The 19161-nt window shown below is 36.9% G+C and overlaps 3 protein-coding genes across 5 annotated transcripts; 2 read left to right on the forward strand and 1 right to left on the reverse strand.

Annotated features, from left to right (window-relative positions):
- LOC127795305 (pentatricopeptide repeat-containing protein At5g16860) lies at positions 1–9881 on the forward strand. 3 transcript variants are annotated; one of them, XM_052326905.1, is made up of 5 exons: positions 1–3066; positions 3175–3314; positions 3444–3797; positions 9180–9474; positions 9616–9881. In XM_052326905.1, exon 1 carries the CDS (start codon positions 490–492, stop codon positions 3052–3054), a length of 2565 nt encoding a protein of 854 aa, XP_052182865.1. In that variant the 5' UTR covers positions 1–489; the 3' UTR covers positions 3055–3066; positions 3175–3314; positions 3444–3797; positions 9180–9474; positions 9616–9881. The 3 variants fall into 3 exon arrangements, with proteins under 3 accessions (XP_052182865.1, XP_052182867.1, XP_052182864.1); XM_052326907.1 differs by lacking the exons at positions 9180–9474; positions 9616–9881 and having other exon boundaries at positions 1–3074; positions 3444–3886; XM_052326904.1 differs by lacking the exons at positions 9180–9474; positions 9616–9881 and having other exon boundaries at positions 3444–3886.
- Positions 6162–9145, reverse strand: LOC127795306 (type IV inositol polyphosphate 5-phosphatase 9-like). Its single transcript, XM_052326908.1, has 8 exons — positions 9098–9145; positions 8830–8996; positions 8583–8690; positions 8106–8448; positions 7753–7937; positions 7109–7217; positions 6870–7021; positions 6162–6783 (listed from the first exon to the last, which is right to left on the reverse strand). The coding sequence occupies exons 1-8, from the start codon at positions 9128–9130 to the stop codon at positions 6654–6656; spliced, it is 1227 nt and encodes a 408-aa protein (XP_052182868.1). The 5' UTR covers positions 9131–9145; the 3' UTR covers positions 6162–6653.
- Positions 9882–14639: 4758 nt separating the features above from the next.
- LOC127793848 (uncharacterized) lies at positions 14640–18298 on the forward strand. The gene is made up of 5 exons (XM_052324597.1): positions 14640–14866; positions 15080–15177; positions 15367–15466; positions 17242–17424; positions 17951–18298. The coding sequence occupies exons 1-5, from the start codon at positions 14810–14812 to the stop codon at positions 18071–18073; spliced, it is 561 nt and encodes a 186-aa protein (XP_052180557.1). The 5' UTR covers positions 14640–14809; the 3' UTR covers positions 18074–18298.
- The last annotated feature ends 863 nt before the right edge of the window (positions 18299–19161 follow it).

Consider the following 19161-nt stretch of genomic DNA (forward strand, 5'->3'; position numbering starts at 1 on the left):
TTAAGCTCTGTGGTGGGGAGAGTTTTCTTCGGACTGTTCAACCCGGCTAGAAATGGGTGCCCCTGTCGCAAATGAGCCGAGCCGCTTCCATCTGTCTCCTTCCCTCTTCCTTCTTCACGCCGGCACCACCATTTCCTCGTCTCCTCCGTCGTCCGCCTCTGCCGTGTGCCCCCGGTCGCTGCTGCTTGCCCATAACTTCCGACCGGCGCTGCTTCGCCCGTCTCGGAGCAGCACTGCTCCTCCGCCGTTCGCCTCCCCCTCCGCCCGTCGCTGTTCCTGCTCATCTTCCCTGCTCCTGCTTTCTTCCACACCCGCGTCTCGAGCTCGAGCTCTAGAAACTAGCTCACAGAGCCGAGCCTGAGCTCAGCGAAACTCGGCTCGGCTCGGCTCTGTTCGATTGCAACCCCTTGCCACACAAATCAGTACCCGACCCGTCGATTTCATTCAAATTTCCCACGCTGCTGCTATAGCTTCCATAGGGCGCGTAGTATGCTCCGCTTGTTAGTGCCTCCAAAGCTACGACACTCTCGACGACGTTGCCTCCTTTCCTATTTCTCCTTCTCGACAGTCGCTTTCTCCACCCATATTCTCAAACAATGCAACTCTCTCGTCGATGCGAAGCGCGTCCACCAGCAGATCGCAGTACGAGGCCTCGCCGATCCCGCCGCATTCACCCTGCTTGTTGGCACTTACATATCCTGCGACGCTCCGTCCCACGCCCTCGCCGTGCTCGAGCGCCTTCCGCCGTCGCCGCCCGCCGTGTTCTGGTGGAACGCTCTCATTCGGCGAGCCGTCCGCCTCGGTTTTCTCGACGATGTGTTGAGTCTCTTTCGCCGGATGCGCAGGCTCGGGTGGAGGCCCGATGGCTACACCTTTCCCTTCGTTCTCAAGGCTTGCGGCGAGCTACCTTCGTTCCGTCGTGGCGCTTCGGTCCACGCTGTTGTGTGTGCGGTAGGGTTTGAATTCAACGTGTTTGTTTGCAATGCCGTTGTTGCGATGTATGGTAGGTGCGGTGCTTTGGACGATGCTCGGCAGACGTTTGATGAAATGTCAAGGAGACGTATCGACGATTTGGTGTCGTGGAATTCGATTGTGGCTGCTTACATGCAGAATGGGGATCCGAGGATGGCACTGGAGATGTTTGATCGGATGAATGTGGAAAGAAACTTCGGATTCTGTGCTGATGCGGTTAGCCTTGTTAATATCCTTCCTGCTTGTGCTTCAGTTGGGGCGAGTGTTCAGGGTAAGGAGGTTCATGGGTATTCACTTCGAAATGGCTTGTTTGAGGATGTGTTTGTGGGAAACGCCATAGTAGATATGTATGCAAAGTGTGGATTGATGGATGAGGCAAACAAAGTTTTCCAGCGAATGGAGGTGAAGGACGTGGTTTCTTGGAATGCAATGGTGACTGGGTATTCGCAGATTGGAAGGTGTGAGGAAGCTCTCAGTTTATTTGAGAGAATGCAGAAGGAGGATATTAAGTTGAATGTTGTGACATGGAGTGCTGTAATTGCAGGTTATGCACAGAGGGATCATGGTTATGAGGCCATCAATGTTTTTCAGCAAATGCAACTTAGTGGGTTGGAGCCTAATGTTGTTACCCTTGTGTCCCTTCTATCGGGGTGTGCCTCTGTAGGAGCATTGCTTCAAGGGAAGGAAACCCATTGTTATGCCATAAAGCGCATCCTTAATTTTGATGGCAGTGATCCTGGTGATGATCTGATGGTTATCAATGGCCTAATTGACATGTATTGTAAATGCAAGAGTACCAAAGTTGCTTGCAGTGTTTTTGATTCCATAGCACCAAAGAATAGGAATGTTGTGACCTGGACTGTTTTGATTGGTGGGTATGCTCAGCAAGGGGATGCCAATGAGGCGTTGAAACTTTTCTCCAGCATGATAAAGCAGGATAACTCTGTGGTGCCAAATTCATTTACCATATCATGCATTCTAATGGCTTGTGCTCGCCTAGCAGCATTGAGACTTGGTAGACAAGTCCATGCTTATGTATTACGCAATAGTTATGATTCTATGAAGCTTTTTGTAGCAAACTGCTTAATAGACATGTATGCCAAATCTGGAGATGTTGATGCTGCCCGAATTATATTTGATAACATGTCTCATAGGAATGCTGTATCGTGGACATCCTTAATGACAGGGTATGGCTTGCATGGTCATGGTGAGGAGGCTCTCCACATTTTTGACCAGATGAGGAGGGTGTGTCTGGTGCCTGACGGTGTAACTTTTGTTGTGCTACTCTATGCTTGCAGTCACTCTGGAATGGTGGACCAGGGAATGAAGTACTTCAACAGCATGAGCACAGAACATGGGGTTCTTCCTGGAGTAGAACACTATGCTTGTGCAGTTGACCTTTTGGGTCGTGCTGGTCGGTTGGATGAAGCTATGGAACTGATAGAAGGCATGCCAATGGAGCCAAGCCCAGTAGTATGGGTGGCATTATTAAGTGCTTGCCGGACCCATGCCAATGTGGAACTAGGGGAATATGCTGCAAATAAATTGTTAGAATTGGACTCAGAGAATGATGGATCATATACTCTACTTTCGAACTTATATGCCAATGCCAGGCAATGGAAAGATGTGGCTAGAATCAGATCTTTGATGAAATATACAGGGATCAAGAAGAGGCCCGGCTGCAGTTGGGTCCAAGGAAGAAAGGGCACAGCAGCTTTTTATGTTGGGGATCGATCCCATCCATTGTCTCAACAAATACATGATGTCCTTGCTGACTTGATTCACCGCATCAAAGGCATGGGCTATGTTCCTGAAACAAGCTTTGCTTTACATGATGTAGATGACGAGGAGAAACACGATCTTCTTCTTGAACATAGTGAAAAGTTAGCTCTTGCCTATGGCATCCTCACATCTCCTCCTGGGATTCCCATCAGGATCACCAAGAATTTACGTGTCTGTGGTGATTGCCATAGTGCCATTTCCTACATTTCTAGAATTGTTGACCATGAAATTATACTCAGGGATTCAAGTCGCTTTCATCATTTCAAGAATGGATCTTGCTCTTGCCAAGGGTATTGGTGAAGAGAAAATTAAGTACGTCTGTGAGTATATGGATGCTCTAGGACAATAGCATGATGAATGATCATATTTGATTTACTGCATGACATGTTATCTAAAGATGCTATTTTTTCTTGATGTTAGTTTGACTGCTTGATTTTGTGGATGGGCCAATAACTTGTCGACCCAATCTTCTGCCTTGGTTATTCCTGTTCATCAACAGCCACAGGAAGGATGTTCTATATTTTCTGCATCATAAATGTTGATATATACAAGAATCATCTGTGAGTGTATACAAACGTACAATTTTAATTTCTTCTTTTCGTTTCTTTTGGACTTCCATTTTCATCAAAAGAACTTATTTATTTTATTTTTTTTGGAAATTGTTTCTGATATCTATCCCATTCTTGCAGTTTACAGCTGTTGTTGGCACTCAACCGGCAGTCATGTAATTCACCTCTGACTGTTTGCAGGCCCCTTTATGTCTCAGTGGCTGACCCTGCTGTTAGCAGTGCTTCCCGAGACATGTTTCAGAGACAGCTGCAGATGATCAAGACTTGGCAGTTGGCAATTGCTTATCCTTCACTTCTTGTTCATTTATTTATGGTTGTAACTTGTATACCACACACACTCCCTCCCTCTCTCTTAATAAGTGATATTGTTATAAAAGAAAAATCACGTAGAGGTGGAAACTCGTTCAAGAGGTGGAAAACACATGATCATCTCTCTAGGTCCGAGTAGTGTGTTGTATATTTTATTTAATCCAGGTATCCAATTTCACCTACTCGTTGTTTATAAACAGGATTTCCTTTCTTTTTCTTCACCGGTATGCCCTTTTGTGGTAGTATTGGGTTTATGACTTCTTCTTGTTGTCCTTTTTGTAGTAGTGCACTAAATTGTATCAGCATTATTGTTGAGGAGTTCTTTGTCGTTCTATTGTACTCGTGCAAGCAAATGTTTTTTTCCATCACAAAGCTAGATTGTCATATGATGTTTTGGGCTTTAAAGATGAGATGTGATTTCTTATACTTTTGCTTAGAATCAGGAATTATAGTCCCTACAAATAAAACCAAAGATTTAATATAGTGGATGTCTAAATTGCCTCATGTTAGCTGATGTATTTACTAGAAGTTTACTCTTAGTTGTCTAGTACTTACAAACAGCTTTATTTCTGCCAGCAATTGGACGGGTTGGAATTGACTCAACCAGTTTCTGAATTGATGAATATAGGTTCCTTAACTAAATGAACAACTTGTTCATGTGTATTTGTTTGGCTAATTTGAGGGCTGCAGTTTTCTTCCTTGTGTGGGTGGTTGAGGTTGGGGGAGGTTCATGTCCCTCCCGGTGAGAGGGCGAGCATGAGTCTCTGATGGCACTACCTGGTTCTCTAGAGGAGACTGGGTGAGAGAAGAAGCCATAGGAAAGAGGAATGGGGAATTGTTGATTGTCTAGCATGCCTTCGTTCAATAAAGGCTTGACTATAAGTGTAAGCTCACTTGGTCACCTGCACGAGGACACGGACAAGCAGTCTCGTCTGCTTTGCCTGACTATTACTTCTGGTGATACTGCTTGAGCTCTCTTAGGCTAAAAAATACTGGCTGCAACGATTGTCCGGCAGGTTTCTCAGTTCTCAAAGTGTGCCACATGCTTTGTATAAATGTATATATAACAAGCCACCTAGAGGATGAACCCCATGCTCAACATATCTGCAACGATAGATTGTCTACAAAAGAGGCAAAAGGAATATTTTATCTTATCACATAGTGTAGGCTGACTTGAACTCGTAAGCCAGCCTAATGTCCACCCTTACTCCCTTAGACTTCAAATTTCCTTTCTTTCCTATTTTGATTTTGAAGTTGGATTTCATATGTTTTCTTTAGTTTTACTTGCCTTGAATCCTATTTGTTTTGAAGGATAAAAACCTTCTTGTTACTCCATCTTTCATTTCATCCCATAAACAATTTCTTTTTACCTCTGTTTTTTCAGCCACTAAAGCAATATTGTTAGCAAATAGCATACTCTATAGTACATTGCGTTCCTTGACTAGTTAGTTTATCCATAATGAAAGCAAATACACAAGTGGTTTAAGAAATTTGTTGATGAGATACAGTGATAAGAAAGTGATTGGTCTCTCTTGCTGTTGTTCTCACTATGTAATGGTTTCCCTCATACATGTCTTGCATCACTCCAATATATCTGCTGTGACCTCTTTCTTTTCTGAAGCCCACATGAAATTTCTGGTACTCTCATTTGTGCTTTCTCCAAATCTAACAAAACCAAATTGAGATCTTTTGGTTTTCCCTTTACCATGTCACTGGTCTCGGAACAGATAGACTGCTTCCATTGTTCTCCTAGGTATAAATCCAAATTCATTATCCAATACCTATGTTTCAAGTCTTACCTGCAAAACAATTACATCTCGTAGGCCTTTCCTGACCCTAGTTGGTCCTAGAGCTCTCAGTTTTGGAACTCTAATTTTATAAAATAGTCTACTCTGTGTATTTGCCCCACTATTACCACTGCTTCTAAATTCTCTTTTTCAGCTACATGTCATCATGGCTTTGATCTTTTACGTGTTAAAATGGAAAAATTTGCCTTGTTCCTTTTCTATCTTTAGCTCAGAATTTGGTTATTGATTATGTCCTGAATTTCAACATGCCGTGGGAATGCAATAAAGTAATTCAAATGTTTGTCTCTCTAAATATGCATGCAGATTTTGCTTTTATTTTCCTTATTATTATTATTATTATTATTATTTTAATTAATCAGAAGATAGCAAGCATCATGCATGGTTGAATGTAAAGCTTGTTAGAAATTGTCAAGAAATTAAAACACGTTACTTTAGATGAAAACTTGATGGTGGTAAATTTAATTTTCTTAAACAACAAACTGGCCGGCCTGTTGCCAATCCCACATCAGTTTAATTATTTATCTTTTTCACTTAAAAACTCATGTCGAATTTGTGGATGTAATAAAGTCAAAATAATTTATTTCCCTTGTGTTCCATGACCTTAATTTGTTTATTTAGTACCAATATGCTTAATCTTAATCTGTTGATGCAGTTATTTGATGAGGGTCTCTATATGTAACTGATGATATACAAAAATACCTGACACGCGCGCGCGCGCAGAGATAAAGAGAGAACTGTCATTAGAATAAGGCAACCTAATCAAAATGATTGGTGCTACACAACTAGGAAAATTGTATAGAAATTGTTTAAGCAGAAAGATGTTGAAGGCTTCAACTAAATAACCCTCTAAAATCTGTTATATTTTTAAAATGTCACTATGACATTATTTCGGTATGAAAACTCTAGTAAAATAGCATTTCATTTTTTGTTAAAGCTGCTTGGCAAGTAAACTTACCACACCACTCTTCTGCTTCTCATCCTGGGGCCTGTATCATGGACACACAAAGAGGGGTTAAGAAAGAAGGTGGAGGGACCACCTTTATCTTTGTAAACTCCCACTGGCTGAGCCTTGGTCTTGTCATGCCATACAATTTGCATTAAGGTCAACTAAGTTTTCTCTTTCATTTGAAAGCTTGGCGTGCTGTCATATGATGATTTTGTGTCCATGTATGCATTAAGATTTAGTCAAATGTTCAATTTGACAAGAATCTTTCTAAATGTCATAAGCCATGACCTGTGCTGTGAAAATTGCTCGGACTGGTCTGTGGTCAGACAATCTAGATTCTCCTCTACTGTACTGGTTTTGCTTCAATCCTTTGCCGAACCAAATTATCCGATCACACCTACAAAGCCAGATTCATCATGAGCCTTGTGTTTTTGTTATATGCCTCTGTAGGGAAAATTCATTTTATTAGGCAAGACAACTTACCATGCAGGGCTGCGCATCCTTTTTCCTTTTCTGTTTTGATTGCTATCATAATAGTCATCTGAATTTGGGTTGTATTTGTATGTAGGTGCAAACTCTATTGCCTCTTCTTGCCAACCCTCAAATACATGACCTTCGTTCAACTCAGCCTTGAGCTGTCACCTCCAAAGAAATTTGATTTCAGTTTTGGGATAATGGACATGGTTATGGAAATTTTATTATCATCATGATCTTTTCCATACCTGATCGTTATCTAGTAAAGTGCTCCATTGCCTTTTCTCAACTAGGGATCTTGTAGTGGCCTCAGGCAGGTAGATTCTGTAATTCAGGTCACCAAACCAGACAACTTGACTGCATCAAGACCAGTGCTCATTAAGATAACACAATTCCTACAGCTTGTAATATTTTAGTGATACTGATGGGTAATGGAACAAACTTGCTTAGATAGGCTAGCATCTCTATTAAAGCAATAATTGGTGTATAGGTCACAAGGAGATCCAATTGCAATAAATTATTTCGGCAAATAGATCCAATTGCGAAAAATTAATAGTATCAATATTACTTTTTAAATCAGGTCACTCTAAGGGAATTTAAAATTCTTCAATACCTATGCAAAACTAACAACTACTGTTTTCAACCAACAGCTACTGTTTTAGTTGGCTGAAACAGGGAAAACTAGAAAGAAATGGAAAAAAGGAAAGATTGAATCTCTAAGATATATGTTGGAAGGAATAAAAAAGATCAAATATGAATAAGTTAAGAATAATAGTTTTCCTTAACAAAAAACCAAAAAAAAGAAAAGAAAAGAAAGAATTAAGTTAAGAATAAAATTCAAAACCCGATGTATAGAGATGGTTCCAAGTTCCAGGAAATTCAATATACATACTCGTGATCTAGAATTTTGCTTGGCAAATTATGCAAGGGACCAAGGGGAAACTTTGTCCTCAAAAGTATTTCTGCAGCATCTGCATTTCTATGTTTCTCATTGCCTTCTTTTCCTCCCGAAGCTAAATGACTACACACAAAGCAAAAGCTTGTTTCATGCAAGCAAAATCTAACCGACACTGAGCCCTGTATAGCAACGTTCAAATAAAATCAGGAAACAAGAATTGTAAAAAAGATATCAGTTTAACTGAAATTCTTTATTGTACATCATCTAAAACTATTACTGCCATTGAGCTTGAAATCATCCATCTTACTTTACTAAAACGGTGCAGAGAATATTGATAAACTGCATACCTTATTTCCAAGACAGCCCATTATGCCACTGCCGACACATGAAACACTTGGATGCCTGATATAGTGACAGAGATCAGTCCTTATCCACACAGTTATATATATTCCAACCATTTGCTTGCTGATGATACACTGGAAGTGCTGTGACTCCTTGGCATCAACAGACTTATGTTCCTTCAGAGGATAAACTTTTTGGGGTTCTCCGGCTTCTGCTTGTTCTGCTCTTTCCAGCTTGTATGCTGTCTTGTTGAGTGCTGCCCCAATCAGAGAATTCCACTGTAGGGAAATTCTGCTGTTTCTAGAACCCAGGACATTTCTAGCATTCAGAGGCACAATTTCTTGAAACCTGAAATGTGCATTTGTTTCACGCGTTAGAACTCATCTAAAGTAATAAAAAAACATAAGATTAACTCGGCAAACCATATATGTATGCATGCTTATTTAGTACGTAGATACATGCATAAAGAAGTTGGAGATTACCCAAGAACGTAGATGTCAACCATGTGATTTTGTGTGTCAAGCCACTCATCTATGTTCAGTTGTTCTGGTGGTGTGATGCCTCCAACATTCCATGAGCCGACAAGTAATCTACATGGCAGAAACAACCAAAAAGAATGGATATTAGGATTATTACCAGCTTGTCAGTGCTGGAACAACTACATCAGATGAAACATCAGCGAGAGGGGATGCAGAATAATGAAGTAGTTCAAAAAATATTAATTTGTACTTATATGCATCCTGATGGATGAAAGTTTTATTGGCTTTGGAAGATGATCTTTTTGTACTTGGAACTTCCAGTAAGGGCTGCATGGATTTTGTAGAGTCTGGAACAAAATTATTGCTTTGCGATCTTCTTTTCAGGATATTGTTAACCACTAAACTGGGCTGCATGACCTTTAAACAAGAATACTACCAAGTCAGCGTAGTATCAGAGAGAGAGAGAGAGAGAGAGAGAGAGAGAGAGAGAGAGAGAGAGAGAGAGAGAGAGATCTTGCTCTCTTTGCATGCTTAAATGCTTTTATTTGCATTAATGCTGCTTTGTTATATATGGGTAACAAAAGATGCAGTTCCTCACAGGATACAGCGACCTCATAAAAGGAAGGGGCTGGAAGTGCGGTGCAATCGGTGGGAAGGTGGTCCCATGGAGGAAGTACCCATTTTTGGCAAGATGGGGAGAGAAAAGGATTGAATTACTCTTCAGGCAAAAATATATACTTAAATAAGTGGAGTAAAAACCAAAATGAAAAATAAAAACAGAAGGGATGCAGATGTATAAGATGGGAAAGAGACGGCATTGAGATTGATGATGATAGTGATGATGCAATTCAGATCGTGATTTATCAACCAATTATGGGGTGGACAGATTCGATCGGTAAGGCAATTCTTAAAACAGCGGTCTTGATTCATTGGCTGGGTAAACATGGAAATCTGCTTTGTATTCTTCTATTTGTTTGGCAGCGGGTTTATTGTATTATAATGGGCAGCATATTGAGGGTACTGCTTTATATTTCAGGTTGAGGCGCCTTACTGGGTGGCTATGTAATGTTGGGTGTATTGAGTAAGGATAATGCTGAGATGAAGGCGCGTCCGACTTTGTGATGTTTCAGGGGTATATGTGTAATTGTATCAAGGGATATATGTGTAATTTTAAGCCACATTGTCGACCAGATTGGCTATGTAGCATTGTCCATTGAGTAAACCCTGCCGTCTGATGTTACCCCTTTCCTGAATTAACTAATCTGAACCAGTTGTTTTGTTTACTTTTTTTGGTTTCCACTCCCCATTTCTTTTTATAGCACTTAAAGTTATTTGTCCTGCATTATTGGTGACTGATTGTCAGGATTTTGTGTCTTGTGATGGTTACTGATTATATGAATTTAGGGAAAATCATGAGATGACGCTTATAGTAGTTTTAGTATTTGTGTAAATATGCATAGTACCTATCATGGTGATATTATAAGAAGTGTAGCCTTTACATGGATTTAAAAATATAGTGTACGAACTTCAACCCCTACTTTCTTGTACAAAAAAAAAAAAAAAACCCTATTTTAGCATTTTAATTCTTTTATAATCTTGTATTTCATTTTTCAACTTCTAGTCTTTATTTTGAAGTTTAAATTTCGAGTCATTCTACAAGGCCCGACGAGACTACTGAGCAACTCACAGAAAGGGGGCAAAAAGATAATTTTGCCTCCCGCCTATTTTGCAAATTTGCAAAGCAGGCCACTGCCCCCTGCTCTGCGCGTCTCCCCTGCCATGGCCGCCGCCTCGCCTCTCTGTCGCGCGTCGCTGTTGTTGCTTGGCCTTGTCTCCGTTACTTCTCTGTCATCGCCGCCTCGCCGACAATCAATGCTGTGATTGTTGACGAGGCGAGACGACGATGACAGAGAGGCGAGACGAGACGACTACAGCGAGACGCGGCAAAGAGGTGAGGCAGCAGCCATGGTATGGGAGACGAGCAGAGGGGGGGAAATCTATGGGAGGGGGAAGGAGAGAACAAAGTGTGGGGACAAAATTATTTTTTTATCCCTTTTCAATAAACTCATCGGTAAACCCGTCTAGCTTTCTAGCATTTTCCTTAAATTTCTACGGGCAGAGGTAGGTCCGTGTTTGGATGTGGGAATTATCCAGCATACAGCTGTGCTTGGTTTCATCCATTGACAGAGGAAGAGGACAATTGCCGCTACACGTGGTACATAATATGGTACTTGATGGAGAAGTTTAACTGTTTCAACCTTTGGCTTTGACAAGGTATTCAGGTATGATGAATTAATATCGCCATAACCATCTTCTTCCTAGTGCTCCTCCTTTTTGGTGATCATTCTAGTCCCAGGGCAGACGTGCATATGTGGTTCCAAAATGGTGGTGGATTCCAGACCTAACTGAACCTTTTCTTTATATATACAAATATCCTGGCCTTGAGCTCCAATGTTCTGGATTGGGAAGGGCCGCCAGGCCCTTGATTGACCTATGAGGAGTTGTCGGCATTTGGTAGATGTTGGTTGCCGTCCTACCAAGAAGGGGCACGATTGAGTCTCGTTTGCTAATATCATGTAGGACAAATTATGTAGATTCTTCCTTAGGCCGCATATTGTTTAGGGTGGTGGGTGTCCTTGTCTTGCAATGCTTGGAAGAATGGTTGTTTTTTTAAGATAATTTTGTCTTCATTTTGTAAAGAATAAATTATTTTTTATAACTTAAATTTATGGGCTTTGAGTTACAAGGGCATTAGGGATGGCAGCTTTTCCTGAAAGTATTTAGATAAATTAAGTGTATTTGGGGCGGACATGGATGTGCGAGTACCAAAAAAAAAAAAAAAATGAAAAATGTGCACTATACCCATATTTAATGCATTATTATAGTTTCAAAGTGCATTTAAGTGGGCGGCATGCTAGCATAAATGATAATTAAACTTTGTATTGAGATATAAAAAAAAATTAAATTTTTATTTAGTATATAATTTCTTAACTACCGATGTTAGATATGATTAACAATATGGACTAATAAATAATATAAATGATTACTGAATTTTATACAAAAGTATAAAAATATTATTGAATTTTGCATTAAAAGTATAAGGAAAATACTATTGGTACATCTATTTTATACATCTTGGGCTACATAAGAGGGTATTATGACAAAAAAAATCCTCATGAGGCGCATGTGAGGCGTAGGGTATTTTGGTCATAATACCCCCTTATGTAGGCCAAGATGTACAAAATGGGTGTACATCTAGCATGATTCAAAGTATAAAAAAATTATTGAATTTTACATTAAAATATAAAAATGTTAGTATTTAATTAATTTTTTTAATAGTTATAAAATTATATATTAAATTAAAATTTAATGACTTTTTAACTATAAATTAAAATTTAATGATTTTTTATACCTTAATATAAAATTTAATGATGATTCATATTATTTAGCCTTTCTGAAAGTGCACCTTATCTAAATAGAAACAAAACACCCAAATAATTAACCATTTCCTAAATTAACTTTGAGGCTGAGATGAAGCTTGAAATCATGCCACTAACTTCCCACCCAATGCCAATTCCGTGGGTCTTTTTCATTAGTTGGGCGGTACTAAAATATATGTAAAAAGAAGAATCCAAGTCAGTAGAACCTTACGTTTATAATTTTTGTGTCATCGTGCATTAGACGTTGGTCACAAACTTGATTAATATTAATTAGTAAGCTTCACTAACTACCATTATCAGCCTCAAAATTAATTATTAGTTTAATTAAGCCATTAACAAAACTCTCGAAATTAATCTACCACCAGTTAATTTAAGACACTACGATTGGCTAATCCATAGTTGGTTGATTAATTATCAGCCAAATTCGTATTTTTGTTATTATATTTTTATGTTTTCTTTTATAGTCATTTAATTTTTTTATTATTTTGATTACATATATTTTCGAATTAATTTAATTCTTATATATATATATATATATTTTGCTTGACAATTCGAATTTTTTATTGTTTGAATTGCACCTCTTTACCTTTATTTTTAAGTCAATTTAATTTTTATATTTTGACATGTTAAAGGGATTCATCTCACTTTATTTTTTTTATATATTAAAATATAATAATTAAATTGATTAAAAATATAAATATAAAGATATAATCAAAATAAAAAAAATTTAAAGGTTGACACATAAAAAAAATATCAAAATGCAAGTAGGTGAACAAAAATATCAACTAGACTCTAACTATCCTTTCCCCCTGGCTTTCTCTGAACAAGAGATGATCGGCCTAATCGTCTTCTTGGAGTATAAATAAAATAATTAAACGCGAAAAAGTTAAATCTGTCTCAATCAATTGTTACTTAAATAAAATTAATACACAAGCAATGGTATGGTAGAAACCCAATAAGCTGCTTATTGGTCTAAAAAATGGTTCTTTTTCCCTCACTTGTTATTATATTATTATTATATGAGATTTAGCGGCCACTTGCGTTTGCGATGATGCAACATTCAAAATGCTAAGGACCACTTCTTCTTCTTCTTCTTCTTCATTTCAGGCAATTATGATGCAAATGGGTAACCCAAATAGTTACAAGGAGGTTGACATATGGTTTAATTTGGAATGAAGATAATGTCAAAACGCAAACATCAATTTTTTCTTCTTATCTTTATAAGGTTTGAATTTGATTTTTTTAGTTATCAATTATTTTAATTTTTTAAATTAATTAATTAATCAAATTTGATAACCGAATCAATTATTTATATACTCCTAACTAGAGATTTTGGCCTTTTCTCCTTGTGGTGGTCCCAATTTGTGTACTTGCCTTGGTGTTATTATTATTATTATTATTTTTTTGGAGCATATGGCATATTATTTTTCATTAGATAAGACAAAAAAAAAGACAATTTTAATGTAATGAATTTCTTATTTTGTGAGGGTAAGAGAAACGTAGTATTTGATTAAATCATAATTTGAAAAAGAAAAAAAATCATATTAGTAGAAATAACTAAAATTAACTGAATTATAAAACTTTAACCTAATGAAAGATGCTTTTATGTCTTTTGACATTTTTATGAATAAGCTAAATTTTAAGGGGTGGGTGTTTTATCAAATGGTATACATATTTATTTTTTGAGTAAAAATTAAAATATTAGTATATTAGTAAGTAAATCACAAATGTTAATATTTGTGTCAAAAGAAGTGTTTAGTTAGGACAAACAAAATTTAAATTTGAAAGTGAAATTGTTTGATGATTTTCTCTATTATTTGTTTATAGACTTTCAATGTTAAGTGAATTGTTTATATATATTGATAGTTTAGATATAATTTTTTTAATTTTTCGTTATGAGGTTCGAGGTATATCTTAGTTTAAACTATAAATTTTTCAAAAAAACAAATCAATGAAGATTGAGTTTTTTATATAACAAAAAATGAAAAAAAATAAAATATTCAATAAAATTGAAACAAAACTAAAATTACTAGAAATTGAATCAAATTAACCTAAACTAACGGGTTGCATTGAAATTTTCAATTTTAACCCAAAGATGATGTATCCTCCAAATGAGAACTCGGCTAAGGAGGACCATTGTGGGCCGTCCAGGCCCGGCCCGATTGCTCCAAGGGCATCAGCGCCTGCTAAATGCCCAAAAAGGGATCTTTGAAGCCCATTAATAAATTAGCACTTTGGTTGAAAAATAGAAGTGTTAGATTTAAAATGTTATTTTATAGTGCTTCAACGAATCAATAATAACCATAGAAATAGTATAATAATTAAGTTTTTTAATTATTTTTATGTATTTATATTTTTAAATTAAATTAATTTAAATATTTAAATATATTAATAAAAAGAGTTAAATTTACTCATTTTACTTTATTTTTTTTAATACATCAAAATATATAAATTAAATTAACTTTAAAATACAAATACAAGAATATAATCAAAATAATGAAATATTTAAATTATTATAAAAAAAATATATAAAAATTAAATTAAGATAAAAATATAAATTTAGAATTATAATTAAAATAACAACAAAAAAAAATTGAATAGTTACATAAATTTTCCGCGAGCTTTCCTGAAATTTTCGAAAACTTGCTTCTGCCCTAAACAAAGATTCGGAAGGAACGATGCTTCTCTGCAACTGAGTACACGGGCCAGATCTCTTGCATTGCTTGAGGCCGTTCGGAGAAGAGGTCTGCGGACACCACTGATCTCGGAGAAGCTTCACTTGCTATTTCGATGGCTCCTGTTGCTCCCAGATCTGGAGATGCCATTTTTGCCAGCGTTGATCGCGTGGTAATATGAATTTTGCAGATCTTATTTTTGTGTCAAAATTTATGCGGATTTGTACTTGAAATAGAAAATAGTTTACATCTTTCGAACCATTTCGATGTTTTCTCGTTGAAGTTGCGGTCCACTGTTCAACTTCAAATTATAATTTTCTATTGTTTTCTTCGCAAACAAACGCGGTTCGCTAATGTTATTCCGGATTTAATTGACTGATTAAAGAACGCGGAGCTCTTCACCCTTACCTATGGGGCCATCGTGCGCCAACTCCTTACTGATCTGGAGGAGGTCGATGAAGTCAACAAGCAGCTTGATCAAATGTAACATATAAATCTGTGTGCCTCTCTCTTTCTGTAAATAAATTATATTATGCAAACATAAATGTATTTCATGAATGTGCACACAAATAACATTATATTTTTTTAGTGGCTTTGCTGGTAGAAGTTTTAGGTGATGATTTATGAACAGTAGTTTGATGATATCAACTTGGCTGCCTGGTTTCCCTGCAGGGGTTATAATATTGGAATCCGCTTAATTGATGAGTTCTTGGCCAAATCCAATGTCTCCAGATGTGTGGACTTCAGAGAAACTGCTGACGTGATTGCAAAGGTCTACTGTTATCCTCACTGTTTGCCCATCCATCAATTTACATAAAAGAAAGTAATAACTTTCTCATGCTGTTCACTTCAATATGAATTTAACACAATTATCGGCATGTTCAGTTATTGTCTATCCAAATTCTTTTTCTTAACCCGCTAATTTGGTTAAAATAGGACCCCGTATCACCTTTGGGTCTAAATTCTGATCTAGAGTCATGTTGTACATCAGTTTTAGGCTTTCTGTTAGTTATTCACGTCTATAGTTTCCCCTGTTACATTCATGTGGGGTCTCGGGACATGGGTACTAAGCATTTGACAATGTAGGTCATTGGATTGACAATAGTTGAAGAACTATTTATGAAGTGAGAACAGCTTCTGTGCCTTTTTATGAACAGTTTTTTTTATTAATTTATTTGTTGCTAGACTCATCATCAGGGTCTATTTGGCATGTCTACTCTTAAGTGTCTAAAATCCACACAAGATAATGGTCATTGATGCTGGCATTGTTTTTGTTTAAAATGGCACATTCATCAAGGCAATGAGCACTATTTAGTGAGATAACTTATCTTTGTGGGTGTTGTGCATATAGTTGAAATGATTAAGGAGAATCTAGAAAGAACAAAAAAAAAAACAAATATTTCTGGGGAAAAGTTAGTGTTAGAAAGGGAAGGTTAAATATAAGTGAAACAAAAAAAAAAAAGAAAGGAAAGAGATTCCCCAGTGCATGAATGGTTGAGACGCTTGCAGAAGGATTGCTTTTGTACGGTCTTACCCTTGCTTTATAAATAAGCTGCTTTCACAAAGCAAACCTATGACCTTCTAGTTGCAATGGAGCAACTTTACCATTACTATCGAGGCTCACTCTCAATAAAATGAAAGGAAAATGTAGGACAAAAGTTAAATATTTATATGCATAGGAAGAGCTTAATCATCAGTTACTTATTCTTTGTATCTTTTAAAGAAGAAAATTTCCTTATTTTGTTTCTTTTATTCCAATTAAACTATGGTTGTTTTCCATTTGAACCTAGTCACATTTTTTTAATTTATTAACTGCATCGCTGTTTCATATTATATTTATCTCAAAAATGGTTCAATTGACTGATAAATGTACCACTTCAAGCTTTCACAATTACATAAAGTGAGTACACAACTCCTCCCAATTAGAGAACAAGTGCTCTGATCGTTCTACTTATTTAATGCTGTTGGCAGACAGAGTTTTTGTGTCTGGATGTAATTTTTAATTGGCTGAAGTCCACGAAGCATCTTAGCAGTTCAATGAGGCAGGTATAGAAGTTGAAAGGGGTTAAAGGGCTAGTTGTTGGCTGGATTATCAAGCAGTGAATGTACTATTGTACTGTGGGAGAACTCAGAAATCCCTCTTTTTCTAAGGCAGCATATATATTTTTTTAGCTAGAGAGATAAATTAGTACAATGGTAATCCATAGGTTTACTTTAATTTGATATATAGTACGAACTTCATAATTCTTGTGTGAGGGTACATTGAAAATTCCACTTGTGGAGAATAAGACATTAATTATATGAATGAAGAAAAAGAGAAATAGCTGGTGATTGGTGACCTGGAGGATCAATATGATTTAGACAATGAATTTACATAAACAATTTGAAGTTATGGCAGGTCAGATCTCAGAGTTGTAGTATGTCACAGATCTTGATTGAAATTGGAGGGGTGCTATAAATAACTACAGATTTATCATGACGCATAGTCTTTATCTTCAAATACTTTGTCTTCTTCATCTTTTAGCTAATAATAATACTTTTAAACAGGTTGGTTTGAAAATGTTCTTAGGGGTCACTGCATCTGTGGCAAATTGGGATATTGATGGAACCTGTTGCAGTATCATTTTGGAGGATAACCCACTAGTAGACTTTGTTGAGCTTCCTGATACTTGTCAAGGTCTATTCTATTGCAACATTATAAGCGGTGTTATCAGAGGAGCTTTAGAGATGGTAAGCCTTTTCCCTTATACCAAACTCTTTGATATCTCCTGTTTAGTTTTTCTTTCTAATAGTTCTGATGATTGCCTGGGCTTTAATTTTCAGCATATTGCATGTTTTGAAACTGGGTTTTGTTTTATGCAACACATGTATCGATAAATAATTTGGAATATCAGAGTTTTTTAAATTGGCCTCGGAGTTCTTTATATCTAAATAATTGGGGGAATAAGAGAATGTAATTAGGGGCCACCCAAACATTATTAGACAATAGATAATAGATGCATTTTTCATCCTCCTTGTGGACACTTGCTTGACATAGGGCTGTCAGTGGGTTGGATTTGGTCTAGGTCCAACTGTTAAATCCATTCCATTGATGTCCAAACCGGATGAGGATCCCACAAGTGTCAGATCAGATTCACAATTGGGTTGGGATCTCGACCAAATAATGAACTTATTGGATCCAAATCAGGTCTCTGCTGAGTGCCGATGCACGTTCCGTTTATTGCTACCGTCGTTCTGATTAGTCGCCCATGTTCAGGTATCAATGAAGACTGAAGTAACCTGGCTCCGGGATATGCTTAGAGGGGACGATGCATTTGAGTTGCAGCTGAAACTTCTGAAGCAAGTTCCCGAGGAGTATCCATACAAAGACGATGAATAATGCGTCACACCAACTCTGCTACCTGTAAATGTGCGACTTACAACTGCAAGTCGCACCCTTCAATATTCTCTCTAGTAGTAGACACTTTTATGGCATGTGTTGTCTTTCAACTGCAAGTCTCCTGGAATTTTGGATACAGTATTCTTTTACTTATTTAGTGGTTTACAATTCTAAGAATATTATTATTATTATTATTATTATATGGAATTTTCAAATGCGCTTTCAGATACTTTGTTTCTTCTGGTCTTTTATCTATTTGGGTTTTTTCTTTGATTTATTTTTGTTTTGTTTCTTATGAGAAATATTATATCCATAAATAAGTTTGACAATAATTTTAATTTTATTTAAAATTAATAATAGTTTAAGTAGTATTGACATGTCAGGAAAAGGGTCGTGCCTGGGTGCTGACACAAACAAGGCAGCCAGTATGGCCTCGACATGTCTGATTCGGCATTTTATTAAAAAAATTCAAAAAGAACTAAAAAACTATGGACACTTATGGATACGTCTTGGGTTTTTTTTTTTAAATTTTTTGCAAAACATAAGGGGTAATTTTTAAAAATGGTTTGTATTTTATACCATAATGCAGATTTAGCCATAAACTCTTTTATAACTATTTTAATTATTTATATAATTGCTTAAAATTTGAATTTATAAATTACATTTTGTATAAATATATAAAAATAATAATAACATAATATATATATTATTATGTTTTTGTACCTTAATTTATTCATTTTTGTAGTTTCTTATTCTGTATCATCGTCATCAAAGCTTGTTATGTTGCCCGTTGGTGGGCAACATAACAGGTGCCCGCCAGTAAGGGGGGCGCGGGCCCCACACATGGGACCCGCGCCCCCCTCACTGGCAGGCACCTACTATGTTGCCCGCTAATGTGCAACATAACATGTCTGTCATCGTCTATGCATTCGTACAATTTTAAATAAAATTATCATTTGTCATTGATTGCGTGTTTATTTTAAATAAAATTATCATTTGGCATTGATTGCGTGAAACACGAGCACACGGATCTAACGCGCACTCCTTCCTATAGAACTTTCTTTTTTGCCCTTTTTAGAGCATTATCT

The sequence above is a fragment of the Diospyros lotus genome, chromosome 2 (assembly GCF_014633365.1).
Source record: "Diospyros lotus cultivar Yz01 chromosome 2, ASM1463336v1, whole genome shotgun sequence".
Lineage (NCBI taxonomy): Eukaryota > Viridiplantae > Streptophyta > Magnoliopsida > Ericales > Ebenaceae > Diospyros > Diospyros lotus.

Excerpts from the sequence above, each read along its gene's own strand:
- LOC127795305 (XM_052326905.1), top strand. The coding sequence starts at position 490 with ATGCTCCGCTTGTTAGTGCCTCCAAAGCTACGACACTCTCGACGACGT.
- LOC127795306 (XM_052326908.1), bottom strand. The coding sequence starts at position 9,130 with ATGCAAATAAAAGCATTTAAGCATGCAAAGAGA. Across the intron at positions 7,938-8,105 it reads TGGGCTGTCTTGGAAATAAG|GGCTCAGTGTCGGTTAGATT; the intron begins GTATGCAGTTTA and ends GTTGCTATACAG. Across the intron at positions 7,218-7,752 it reads AGCAAAATTCTAGATCACGA|TCAAGTTGTCTGGTTTGGTG; the intron begins GTATGTATATTG and ends GTCTTGATGCAG.
- LOC127793848 (XM_052324597.1), top strand. The coding sequence starts at position 14,810 with ATGGCTCCTGTTGCTCCCAGATCTGGAGATGCCATTTTTGCCAGCGTT. Across the intron at positions 15,178-15,366 it reads AACAAGCAGCTTGATCAAAT|GGGTTATAATATTGGAATCC; the intron begins GTAACATATAAA and ends GTTTCCCTGCAG. Across the intron at positions 15,467-17,241 it reads CTGCTGACGTGATTGCAAAG|GTTGGTTTGAAAATGTTCTT; the intron begins GTCTACTGTTAT and ends ACTTTTAAACAG.